Raw genomic sequence first — 13,405 nt, 5'->3', positions numbered from 1 at the left:
AATCACAGCTTTGCTACTACTAAGAATTCAGATAGCTTTTTAGAGTTTATCCTCAAGTAAAACCATTTCTTCACAGTTTTTGTCACCTATGTTTTAGAGACTCCTCATAGCCCACACAATGGGCCACGATTGGATCTCTGTCACACTGCTGTGAATGCAAAGTACCTTTCCTGAAGCTCCACATCTGCACTAGCTTCACTAGCTTTTCATTAAAAAAAAATCATTTCTGCTATAATAACAGCAATCTGAAGGATCCCTTGACAGTTTTCATAACTGCAGTTATTAAAATTTGTGTTAGTACAACTGTACAAGTAATGATTAAATTGTAACACTACTGGTTAAAATGGCATCAGTATTTATTCTTTGTTCATCACAGTAAGCTTGTAGGTGGATCACAAGAAGATCTCATTTGCACTCATGGCTAGTACACCTTTACCAAAACATGGGTAGATTAGTCCTACAGACACGAGTGAGGCAGCTGAATATATAAAGTTATGCAGTGAAATCTTCTCTTTAGACTACTGTGAAATCACCCTCAAAATTAATGCAAATGTATCAGCTTCGTTCTAAACGTTTTAACAGAGAAACTCACTAATTAAAAACATTGTCTTACATGGGACAGAGCTTTACTTACCGACAACATCAAGATGGTATGTGTGATTGATGGATCCATACTGGTTTTCCACTATGCACGTATAATTTCCTTTGTCAGACGGGACCACGCTCTCCATGATGAGACTCCAGTGCTGGTTGCGGACCTGGTGGGTGGTAACCAGAAAGGTTGGGAACTTCATTAGCATCGTTTCACCTTCTGCTCCTCTAAAAGAACTCTTTTCTGAGTAGTTAACCTTTTGTAATCCATGTTTAAAAGCCTCTGCTGTGCTCATTTGACAGTTCTGGACACTGAAATATTTTATTTATTCCTGATCAGTGAAAGCTTTCGTACATTCTGCTATAAATTCACCTTGTCCCTGATCTGAGCACTGCAGACATCAATGCACACTCAGTCCTACCAGGCTTACGAGGAGGGCACCAATTAGCAGCAGTTGTCTTACCTTTCAATCCACTCCAAAGCAAATTCATGCCCTTAGGATATTTCCCATCTGTCTCTAAATAATCATCCGATAATATTAACTACCCACCAGCAATATGGGATGGATATGATCCCCTAACATCTAAGTCTCCAACTTTCTCTAATAGCTCACCTATAGAGCCCGCATTTTAGAGAAACAAAGTACAAAAGGGCAATGTTTGGGATTCCTCCCACCGAAACAGAGCAGCCACATCTCTTGTGCCTCTGGGGTACCACAAGACAGAAAGGAAGATGTTGCCTCATGAAAAATACTTGAAGAAACCCTCATGGAAACAGAACATAAGGATATACATTTATTTCATATAATCCTTCTCGGACAGGAGGTATTAAAGGTGCTGATTCTGTTCCCATTTGAACTCAAAAGTTGAGTGCTGGCATTGGTCTTGAAGAAAATAAGATCCAGCCCAATACTGGAAGGATATAGAGTCATCCAGTACACATATATATTTCCTGCATCATAAATTGGCTCCCAAAATGACCTTTTGCTGGCTATTCACTAATCCCTTGTTTTAGCATTACATTTATGACAAAGCACTCAAAGATCTTAACATTATGTAGTTGTAATGTACAACTTTTCAACTGTGAAGTACATATTTTAGCAAATGGAATAAAAACCCAACCTGGTACAGTCATTTTAATCAGCCAAATGGAAAGTAGTAATTCAGTGCAGTAAACCAGAAAAATTTATGGATCATTCAGTGACACTTCCAGTAACCATCCATTCTTAAAAGACCATTACAACTATAGGTCTGAAATCCTGCTTCATGCCTGACTATTGTGTAGGTGCTTATCCAGCAGGAGAAGGTGACACAGGGCTGTGTCCCGGTGCCAAGAGCTTAGCTCCCACGCTTGCTGGAGGCAAAAACGCCTTCATTTCAAAGCTTGGAAGAAAAGAGTCCTCTCTGTAAGGGGTTCTTGGCTTTCCTAGTCCCCCCAGCTAGTAATTAGCTCATTAGCTAGTTATTACTATTACTGTCCAGTTACAGGCTAATAATATTAGCTAACGACTGGCCACATGGGCTTTGAAAAACAAAGAAAATGCAGATGAGACTCCAGCAGCAGGTGAAGGGCATGGATGCTAACCAAATCCAGTGCTGCCCAGGGAGGTTGTGGAGTCTCCTTCTCTGGAGACACTCAAGACCCGCCTGGACGCCTTCCTGTGTAATTTCGTTTAGGTTCCTGCTCCGGCAGGGGGATTGGAGTAGATGATCTCTTGAGGTCCCTTCCAATCCCCAACATTCTGTGATTCTGTGAAATGTGTAACAACATGACCCCAAAATCTCCAGTCCAACCTTACAGGTCCTCTCTCCAGCCCCTCATCTTCATGGTACACATCAAAACTATACATTGATTTTTATTTCTTTTTTCATACTATGAAGAGCTAAGATATATGTTTATAAAGCTAGAAAGAGTTTATCAGGGTTATTGTATTGTCTTATTATTCTGCTAAGCAACGTCAAAGTCTGGATCAGGAAGAATTACCGTCATAAAACACTGGTAAATAACAAACACAACAGCTACATATTTTGCATATTTTACTCCTTAATGAGCTATTTTGGGGGAGGCATGGTCAAAGTGACCTGAACTTTTTGCCATTACAAGTTACATCACGCTTCTCAGAATCAGAGTAAGTGTTTATAACCTATTTGACTGCAAAACAGGAAGAACAGATCATGGTTCTGCAGAAGTTAAAACAAAATAAAAATTGGTAACAAGCTGCAAGTAATTAATTTGATAGGAAAACACAAGAGATTGTTTAGTATTCAATAAGAAAACATAACTAACTTACACCCACAAGTGGATATACTGGATGGCAATATTAAAAAGTATTTGTGTAATTTCCCTTCTTGTAACTCCAACAAGAAGAGATAATATCTTTATAATAAAAAAACAGCATAAGCCTCGTCAGTTTAAGCTAAACAACCGCTGTAGAGGCCCAAAGCATTTATGACACATCGTCACACAACTGGATTTATGTAATGAATCTGGATTCAACTCAATTCAGTTTGCTGGCTTATTGCTTTCTGGTTACAAGTGCATCATTGCAAAGCCCAGAAAAACTCCCCTTTGCTGGGGATGACGGCATCTTCTCCCACTGAAGACTCCCAAATTGAACTTTTTGTTCTCAGCCACATGGTCCTGCCACATCCCTACATCCATGCATTTTGCAATACCATCATACAGGCTTTGTTATCATGGTCCTTTTAAATAATGTGCTGTCACTCCCTCATCCCAAGAAAGTCTGTCTTTGAGTGGCAAAACTGGCGCCATTACCAACAACCAGTACCAACATCACACCAGTTTATATAAAACCTTCTTTCCCAAGAAGTTCAAAGCAGAGCTTCCACAGCATACAGGTCTTACACCAGCCTTCCGTGTACAGATGAACTACAACAATCATGTTCATTTTTGGTCAAAAAACCCAACCAAACCAAACCAAACAAAACCCAACCCTTGTGACTAAACTTGCAAATAGATGGTCTCTTTGGTAACACAAACACAGGTTAAAGCCATTAGATCCCTCCTGGTTGTTCACTTGGGCCCTTCTAACTGAAGACACCAGTGCTACAGCTCTCCAAATATTCCCTAATAAGTTTCCCTGGGTAATACCAGGGTGTTTAAATAGACGACTCAAGTTCGCTTGGCAGACAGAACATATTAGGGAGCTCATGTGAATTAATCCACTAGAAAAAAACACAAGGGCAGCAACAAGCTGCTGAAAGCAGGAGCATCCTCACCAAGCACATGGAGTCCAGCAAAGGACAAGTGTCCACAGCCAGAGATTTATCAGTTGTAGGAAACTCCTCCAGCTCTCCAACCTGACTAGCTCCTTGCCAGCTATTATCCTGTTATTTCTACTATCTTGTTCCCCTGAAGCCCTACTTCATACTGAGTTCTTCCAAACTCCTGGAGAATAACCACACAGTCCCACACACTCCATCACTTGGTCTTCAGGGTACCCCTTCCAATTTGTCATTGCCTTTTCTTGACATAGGGAAATTCAAGAAACAACAGCATTCCGAGTATCCCAAATAACAGCTTGGCCTTTCGGATACTTTGTTCACACGGTTTAATAACTGCTTTACCCCTCTTTTTTTTTTAATTGCTTTGCAATATCTATTTTCATGTTTTATCTGTGCTTCTTACCCAAAAACGGTACTTTATTTAGATAATAAATATAATTTCAACATGTTTTTTCCTGACTAGTTACAGACACTTCTAGCAAATTACTGAGGTGTTTTCTTGGCCATATTCTCCATCAGATTTTTAACCAGTTCTTCTTAACAGTCTCTCCAAACAATTAAATTTTTAAACTATATTATCAACATCAAATGCATGTAGATGTAGCCCTAAGATATAGCTTGGAGGTGGGAAACCTGAACTGGAATCAAAATGTCAAAAAAAATTGGTCAGAAATCTACAGAAGGGCAAGGAATGTGTTTCATAGAAACACTTTTCTTTTGGAGTATCATATAAAAATTGGGGACAGTTCTGTTTAATATTAAAATAAGAATGGAAACATGATCAAAAGTTGTCACTTAGCAAAAAAAAAAAAAACAGTAAAAAGGGGTCAATTTTAAATGACTATCAAAAGAAATAAAGATTAGAAACCAAAATATGATTCTCCACAAAACCAGCACAGTTCAGACACATACTGGTACTGATCAGGCAGAGAGAGCACGTGCAGAACATCCATGCAAAAGCCAAAGGCTTTCACAATTCCTGTAGAGGCAGAACTCTTTCTTTACTCTGTATTTACCTGGCTGAATTTAAATGTGTATAAGATGACTGCAGTGATGAAGCTTATCAAAATGCATATGTGAAAACACACACCTGTTAATGCTTTAACAGTAACAACCGATAGAAATACATTTGCTTTCTGGGTGGTGTACAGAAAAGTAAAGGCCCCTGTGGTGTCTCACAAAGGATTTATATTATTCACTCAAAGAAATTATAAAATGTCTTTAAACACACAAGCAAGAGCCATCATCACTTGAGAGACAGATAAAAAGAGATCAAAAAGGATTTAGACATTCAATAACTGATCCCTTTCTCCTTGCTGTAGGAACTCTGTGCATACCTTGAAAAATTATAGAAGGTTTGATTTTGAAATTCACCACCCAGAATTAGTCATGGTGGAGGAATTTCACTCTGGAAGCTATCTTGGCCAGCACATACACCCTCCTGCTAGCCTGCCTGAGTGCAAATTGACTCAAGACATACATTCCCCAGTCAGAGGGACAATGTGCTACAGGTCACTATCTGATTGCGATAAAGAGAACACAAAGAAGAGATTTCTTAGCTCAAGGCAGCAGGAGAGAGGTGGCTGGAGGACTAGTGAAAAGCTTCACATTTTCCTTCTTTTTACTTTGTTCTTAAAGTCTTCAAGGGATGATTGCCCCTTCTGAAAGGGACGGATGGTGTCACATCAACTGGTGATGGCAGATACGGCCAATTTTGGTTCCAGTTATTCCAGTTGCCCAAAATGTTATGAAGATCTCCAGCAGAAATGCTTTACATATAGCTAGCATACAAGAATCATCATGAGTTGCTGTAACAGCTGGCTGAATGTAGACGAACATGGAAAGACTCAGTCCTTTCTGAGGATTCCTTGATTTCAAGTTTGTTGGTATAGAGGTGTCAAGAAAATACAATTCTCTCTTTATTCCAGAATAATTTTGAATAAGCCCACAGTGACCTCATCCTGCCCCTCTAACAAGATGACACAGCCTCCAGAAGCTCTGGAGGCCTCGTTCTTTAACATCCATTCACTGATTCTATTTTAAAAAGATGGTTATTCAAAACACCAACAGAATGTAGAATATACATAGATTTGGTAAGCAGAATGACAATGATAAGTAAAAGCTACTAGATCATTTAAAATTTGATGTATTTCTGAGCAACAAGAAAGTCTAAAATTTAAGTCCACAGCTGTGTCCTTTTTTTTTTTTCCCCCTCTAGACTAAAGAGATGTAAGAAGTTATGATTTAGAATTATAGATATATACTTCACTTCCAGCTGGCTTTAGAAAAGGCATCTGTGGTTTCTTCCCAGAGTACATACATACCTAGGAAATTGTATATGTTTAATATACATGAGCAAAAATTTAATTTGTGCCACTTAATGGGCACAAGTTTAAATGAGCTCAGGCAGATCCTTAACACAGTCTAGCAGTGACAGCACAGAGTCCCACGTGGGCTGATTTACCCCGCCAAAAATCACCCTCCCAAACCAGAGATCAGGTATCTCCATCCTGCCTTGCAAGACACACTTTTTCCTTCATGGTTTTCAAGAGTGATATCTGCATTTCCCCTTCATGAGATGTAAAGTGTTCAACTAATGTCTCAGTTAGTACCGAAACAGTGACTATTATTTTCCAAGACAGGATTAGTTTAGAGTTTTTGGTTTGTTTGTTGGTTGGTTGGTTTTGGTTTTTTTTTTAATTGGCTTTTATTTGTTTTTTTTAAAGCACTGAGAAAGGTGAAAATCACTGAATTACTGAATTGTAGCCAATTCGTTAACACTCCATAGCGTTATGAAAGGCAGAAGGTGTTGCCAGGTGTACACTCATAAGCAACAGTAATTTATGGTGTAAGCAAACATAGATGGAAAAGTCTACTTAGATAATTAGTGTTCATGCAGGGAGATTTTCTGGGCTTTGCTCTCTGCTAACACAAATGTTGGAAAAATTGACACTTTCTACAGTAAATCTAGCAAGAGAGGAAAGGAGACTACAGCTTGTCCTCCTCTGCACTGGAAAACATTTTTTTGTCCCAAGCAGGATCCAAGTCAACAGAACATGAAGCAAATACACCCTGGCACCATCAGGGCATCGCAAAACGCTGCACTCTGAAAACACTGCAGTCACTGGGGTAAGGCAGTGGGGAGGCAGCCCACAGAACTCAGAGCTTACTATGTCCTCTGGCAAAGTCAGTCAACTTCTGCCTTAATTACCATCACAACTTACTCCGAGCTCTTCAGCAGAAGTTCTAGGCTGGGGCTTACAACAGTGACACAAGGTGAATTAACTTGGAAACTTCTCATCTTTGGAGAGAAGTTGCTGGGTATGTGAGGAAACAATGGACAGAAGGTCCACAGAAGAGGTGACGGCAACTCAGAAACACAGGGTAGGATGGCAAGGGTAGGGCTTGAACAGTAACTTGTCATCAAAGTCATGCACTACCATTCCCTGTGAGGAGCAGGATAAGATGACCGAATCCTGACTCCTGACCTGACCTAGGCAGATACCGGGAGGTTAAAGGTCCGTGCACTAACTCACAGAGCTCGCTGGCCTCTCTAAAACTCTCTCTTAATCAGTAACCACCAATTTAGAATGAAGCATCTAATCTGAAGCCGTTTAAAATTCAAACAAACCCTTGCAAGTAATTGCTGTTACTTTCCCTCAAATTCTCCTTCCCATTTCAGTTTCACAGACCATAAACTCTATAGAAAATAGTAACTTTTGACTTCCAACCCTTCCTTTATTAAACTGCCTACAGTCACCAGAGGGGATGGTCATGTTTTTAACAATGCAGCTGAAAATAAACAGGAAAATAAATAGCCTTAATCTGCTTTGCAAACTCAGACTTTAGTTTTTCAAATAAGTCCCTATATATAATCCTTAGCTGCACTGCTATGCTACAAGCTTGAATTTGAGAAGTGAAAAAAATAGAATTAGTGCTCAGAAACCACCAAAGAAACCACCCATACTTCCCCAGAAGAAAACAACTTTATTTTTTTTTTCTTCTACATTTCATCCAAGGTCATTAAAAGATTTTCTGTTGACTTCAGCAAGTTTGGGGCTTTTTGTTTGTTTGTTTATTTGGGGTTTGGGTTTTTTTTTTTTGGTCAAGAACAGAAATTCCCAAATTACATCATGAGAACGTACCTTATATCCACCAATACGATGCTCCTGTTTAAACTCTTTCCCATTTTTCAGCCATCGCATGGTCGGTGTTGGGTTTCCCATCGCCGGACAACGAAACTTGACGGTGTTGGCTGCTGGCACCGCGTGTAGCCTTTTCTCCATTTTGTCTGTATGTGTCCAATATGGTGCCCCTATTTCAAAGAGAGACATCCAGAAATATGAGTATTTGGAAACCGAGCTCCCCTTCCAGCTCCTTCCACAGACACAGTGCTGCAGGTATTTGTTTTAGCAGAGACAGTGTGGTTTAGAAAGAGCACACAACTGGAAATCATATGCCACAAGTGCTGACCAGAGTCTTGCAAACAGCTCAGTCTGCAGCCTTGACTATATAAATTTATGATAAAATTCCAATAACTGACCACAGATACCCTTTGTTTTGTGTATGTCAAGTAAGATAGAGGGACCGATTTTCAGCAGACTCAAATGATCAGATGCTTTAACCTCAAGTTGAGTTATTGCAAGTGCTCAACAAACTTTGAATTCTTGGATCCCAGCTCTGAAGCCAGACAGACCAATTCAGAAGACATGTTGGAAGCCTCAGCCTTAACCTTTCCCCATATGTTAGAAGGGGGATAAACATACCTACCTGCCTGGCAGCGTGCTAAAATTTAAAGTGTACCATGGCTGTGCTCATAGGAACCACTGAAATACATTTCAATTGGAGGACCATCAAAACTGAGCAATAGCGTTGATCATTTTGTGTGGATTTCCCATTCTCACGAGCTTGTCGAAGCCCAAATGTTCACTGATGTCCAACACCAGAACAAGAGTGTCTCTCTGAGCCCATATTTACAGAAGCAGTCACTTTTACCAGCTCCTGGCAAGGCTCCTGCTCTCACTTGCTCCTTCCCATGCCCTGGCCCAGCCTGTGCCTACAAGAAGAGCAGTAGAAGCACATGGAAACCCCTTCTCTTGTCCAGGTTCCCAATCATTCATCACATACCAGCACAGCAAACACAGCAGAACAAAGCATACAGCAACCCATCTGTTTTTACCCTTCAAGAAGTAAATTTGGAAAGACAGATCCATATACAAGGTTGTCCCATGCTCTGGATCCATGCAACATTTTGGCTACATTGCACAGCATCTTCATGGCATCACTTCAGTTGTCTCACCATAACAGTTTTTAAAAAGTTAAAGATTTAAGATCTGTTTAATAGTAGGAAATATTAATTCCTTTTACAATGAGGTTTTCCTGAAGCAAATCAGATTAGTGTGGAATTTTTAGGACTAGAGGGGTCCAGAAAAATAACTCTATTTCTCTCAGCCCTGTTTCATTTCCTTCATTAGCAGCCTAACACTCCACTATAAATAAACTCTTCCGTTCCTCAAATATTTATAGCAGTTCTTACAATCAGTTCAAACTCAGAAATCCTGCCACCCCCCTCTCTAAATAAAAATACAGCTGGATAGAAAATACAGGAATAAATCCTTTAACAACGTCTCCCTCAGTATAAAGAAAACATTCCAAAAGCAAGTCTTATAATGATGCTAAGAACGATAAGTGATTCCCCCCTCCCGCCCCCAAAGTGGCAGTTACTGTTAAAATTAATGAAGTAGAAAAGCAAAGCAAATTTGTGTGTGTAATCAAAATAGAAAATCAGGTAACTATTGAAAATTTAACTGCAACACTAAGAAATTGTTCCGTGGACTAAAGTGAATTAGGGATGCAAGGAAAATCACTGTTAACATTGTTTGCTGGAGGATCACATTAAAACAACAGAAGACTTTAAACAAAGCCAACCAAAGGAATTAATTACTACACACAAAGAGCAAATTACATTACAAGGACACCAGGCAAAGGCGGAATTACATGTTGGTATTGATATATTAAAAGGATATTTTCTCTGGATTGATAAGCATCTTCCACAAAGCAATGTAAGGTGACCAATCTTGGGCCCTACACACAGAACCACAAAGTCAAAGTAAACTGTGGCAGGTCAAAGCCAATCAACCATCCAAATTAGTTCTATAGGTATTTCAAATGGATCAAAGTGCCTAGATTTGACCCCAAATAGGCAATAACAACCAACCCAGTAACTTTGCAGCCAGCATGGTCACATTTCATCATGTCCACCACATGCACCTTCTTACACCTGTAGAGCACAGGAAGTTTGGATGTATCTGCTGGTCAGTACAGCCTCTGAGCCACAGCTCCACAGCTCACCCACAGCGATGGGGCCCTGTGGCCCATGAGCTGGAGGGACCCACCTCCAGAGAAGGTCCCATCAAGGTGAAGCCCAGGACCAGGGTACCTGAGTTGATCAGGATCCAGCCACCAACAGTTCCCTAAGCAAGGCTGCTCTGCGCAGCCAGGTTTCTCCTACATTATAGTGCAGCTCATCCTCTGGTTTTCTTGCATATAACCCCCCTTTCCATCAACCCTCACCCTTTAAAAAAACCACCCCTGCTTCTGGAAAAGAAGTGCTACAATAAGTGTCATATACAACAAATGCACAGAGAGGAAAAACTTTGCTCTATGGAAGAGGTGAGAGCAGAGAGGGGGCCAGGAGGATGCAGACAGGAATGAAGAGAAGCAGCTCAGTTCTGTGCCATGGAGAGGGGGGAAAGGAAACTCCCTGGGCTGGGTCAAAGGACTCTGCTTGGAAAGCTTCCCCTCGCACAACCCTCACATCAGAGTAACCTGCAAGGCTCCTGAATCACAGGGAAACCCAGAGAAAAACATGCGGACATCACATGTTGAAAATGCCACTTGAAAACACTTCAAGGCATCCTAGGATTTTTCACTAGGGAGTAGCAACATATATTGGCAGCTCCACAGTATGTTTGAGGGAAAAGAGAAAAAAGGCAGCAACATCCACAAACTGTGACGCTCGCACTCATTTGTGCTTCCTTACAGCGACTGATCCAATTAATGCACAGCATTTCTCTTTATCCATTAATAAAAACACCTTTTACTGCTTTTATTTGTCTTGAGAGGAAAAACATCCAGACTCACTAAAAGCAAGAATGAATGTAGTTAATGAGTATATACCATCAAGTGGTATATATATACTTACGGACCCTGTCCATCGCATCCCATCCTTGCTAACAGGACAGGTGGAAGGAGGTAGCGCTGCCGTTAAAAATTCACAGTAACAACAAGGCAAAATCCAGCCTGTAGCGGTAAGAGCAGCAGGGGAACGGGTGGGAATTCCTGATTGCTTTTAGAGCTCTCATTAGTGAAGAAAATATCCTGCTGACCCACACTGCACTCCACTGCAAATACATTATATCTAATCAGGCAAATCTCCTGCATGTGAAATTGAAATTAGGCGGCCCAGGGGACCACTTCACTTCAGGACACCTCGGTTTTTATTTGGACTTATCTAATACAAAGAAATACAAAAGTAGTCAACCCCAAATCTGCCTGACAAGCACCTCGAGTGGGCAATAGCACGCCTGAAATGACCGCATCAAACCCCGCCAAGGTTTTCAGTACTATTGTATTTGACCTTTAATTAAAAAACACTTCTAGGCAACATCCAATTTTTGCTGCTCCCTTGAGTGGGTTTCCACTCTACAGGATTTGATGAATTTGAACCTTGTTTCATCCTTTCTGAAATTCTTCAAGGCATGAAAAGAACAGCATGTGGATTACATTTAGATACTTTTTGTTCTTGGTGCCAATTTACCATGGCTTGGCCCAGAAGAAATTGTTTAAAGGGTGGTAAGGAAAAAAGCCATAAAGATTCCAGTCACCTGACTTAGAATTCAAGGCAGAATAGCAGCATCTTCAGAGCTACCCAGGGGTGTCCAGAATAAATTATTGTTGATGGACCTCAGTGTGACCATCATGACAGCCTTGCCAGAACTGAGCCAGGATTATAGAAATCCCTTAAATTAGGGCTACCTCTCAAAATCATGACGAAGACAAGGCAACAAGTACCAACAATGTATTTTCCACTGCTGCTAGTAGGAACTGAAGAGGATCAGCCCTTAGCTTTGTAAAAAAGAAGTCCCAGATCAACATCCTTGAAGGTGGCCCTCCAGAACCAAGCTGAGGCACCTCCTCAGGGCTACAAAAGGAAAAACTGAGTTGCCAAAAAAGCCATTTTGTGGAGAGTGTGGACTATTTTGCAGTGGAACCAACCCTGCACCTTCCCCACAACCACTAATCCCTTCAACAAAAGCTGGAAGTAATAAAAAGCCATTCAGGATGCGGTCTGGAACAAATCTACCCCAGTGTTTTTTCAGACAGTTAAAATATCTGTCAAGTAGAAGGACACCAAACGCAGAGTGAAATCTGCTATGCATGCCTTTTACTTAAAAATACACACAGGGCAAATGGTCAAACACAGATGAGTGTCCTCCTCTCCCAAGAGCGAGTTGCTCCTCACAGCTATCGACCCACTCGCAGCCTCTGCTGACTTCAAGAGCGGATGTATTTTCTGGTCAGCCTTGAAAATTCAGCTAGATTTCCTCAACAGCCTCTCTGCCTGCATTTGAAAACCTTGGCTTCTGAAAATATATTTGTAACAGAGGCAAAGAAAATTTTAAAAAAAGCTTAAAACAATACTTATCATCGTAAATAAAACAACTCTAAAAGGTTTGCTTTAGTTTTAAATATGCAGGAATGAGAATGCCAAGGTTCAGTTTCCTGTGGAAGGCACTACAGCCATTTCCTGCCTCATCACATCATAATTAACATGCCAGGACAGCTGGACTTTATCAGAATTGTTTCATCAAAAAGCAACAACCTTTGAAGACTATGGCCTTTTGTTTCCATCAGTAAAGGCATAACCGAGCCAATTTCCATTGCTTATCCTTAATGATCACAGCTGTAATTTGCATGTAAATTATCAGTTAAATTGTTTTAGATCTCCAAAGCTCAAAACATGATCCAGGAAACCCTTAAAGACTTCTTCTCTTAAAGAGAAGCAACTAGGGACCCTTGTGAGGTCCTGAACATCCCCAGGCTCTGCCTAAGGTTGGCAGGAGAAGGTGGTAAAGGGCATGTGGCCATTAGACACCACTGCATGGCACGCTCAGGGAGGACTTGAGACCACTCCTCAACTCCTCGTTCACTTTTCATAGAATGGCTTGGGTTGGAAGGGACATTAAAGATCATCCAGTTCCAACCCCCCTGCCAAAAGCAGGGACACCTTCCACTAGAAGATTTTCCATCTGTCTTGCAAGAGTTTCTTAAATTAGATGTGGCCTTCTGGACACAATATAAAATCTAGAAGGGGAATGGCAAATAATACTGATGGGAAGGCTTAGAAGGCATGAGATATTCAAGTTTCAGTGGTCTGCAAAAGCACCACACCAAGTTCCACCCCTAACTTCCATACAGCTCTGATCTTGCCAAATCACAACTCTCTTGTATTAATCCGAGTTCCTATGATGCAACTTTTCATTGAAAACAGACTACTTGTAGGAAT

At 40.7% G+C, this 13,405-nt stretch overlaps 1 protein-coding gene across 3 annotated transcripts in view; it reads right to left on the bottom strand.

Annotated features, from left to right (window-relative positions):
- The window catches only part of FGFR2 (fibroblast growth factor receptor 2), an 82,728-nt gene that overhangs the window by 50,093 nt on the left and 19,230 nt on the right, over nucleotides 1-13,405 (bottom strand). For all 3 annotated transcript variants that reach the window (XM_029085494.1, XM_029085496.1, XM_029085495.1), the window contains 2 exons: nucleotides 7,983-8,152; nucleotides 635-758 (listed from right to left, as the gene is read on the bottom strand). In XM_029085494.1, the coding sequence (XP_028941327.1) occupies nucleotides 635-758; nucleotides 7,983-8,152 (294 nt within the window). The remainder of the gene's footprint in view (nucleotides 1-634; nucleotides 759-7,982; nucleotides 8,153-13,405) is intronic.

Source organism: Antrostomus carolinensis, unplaced genomic scaffold (assembly GCF_000700745.2).
Source record: "Antrostomus carolinensis isolate BGI_N321 unplaced genomic scaffold, ASM70074v2 scaffold4476, whole genome shotgun sequence".
NCBI classification, from domain to species: domain Eukaryota; kingdom Metazoa; phylum Chordata; class Aves; order Caprimulgiformes; family Caprimulgidae; genus Antrostomus; species Antrostomus carolinensis.
The sequence above is the reverse complement of the archived record's forward strand: the minus strand, read 5'-3'. Positions and strand labels throughout refer to the sequence as shown.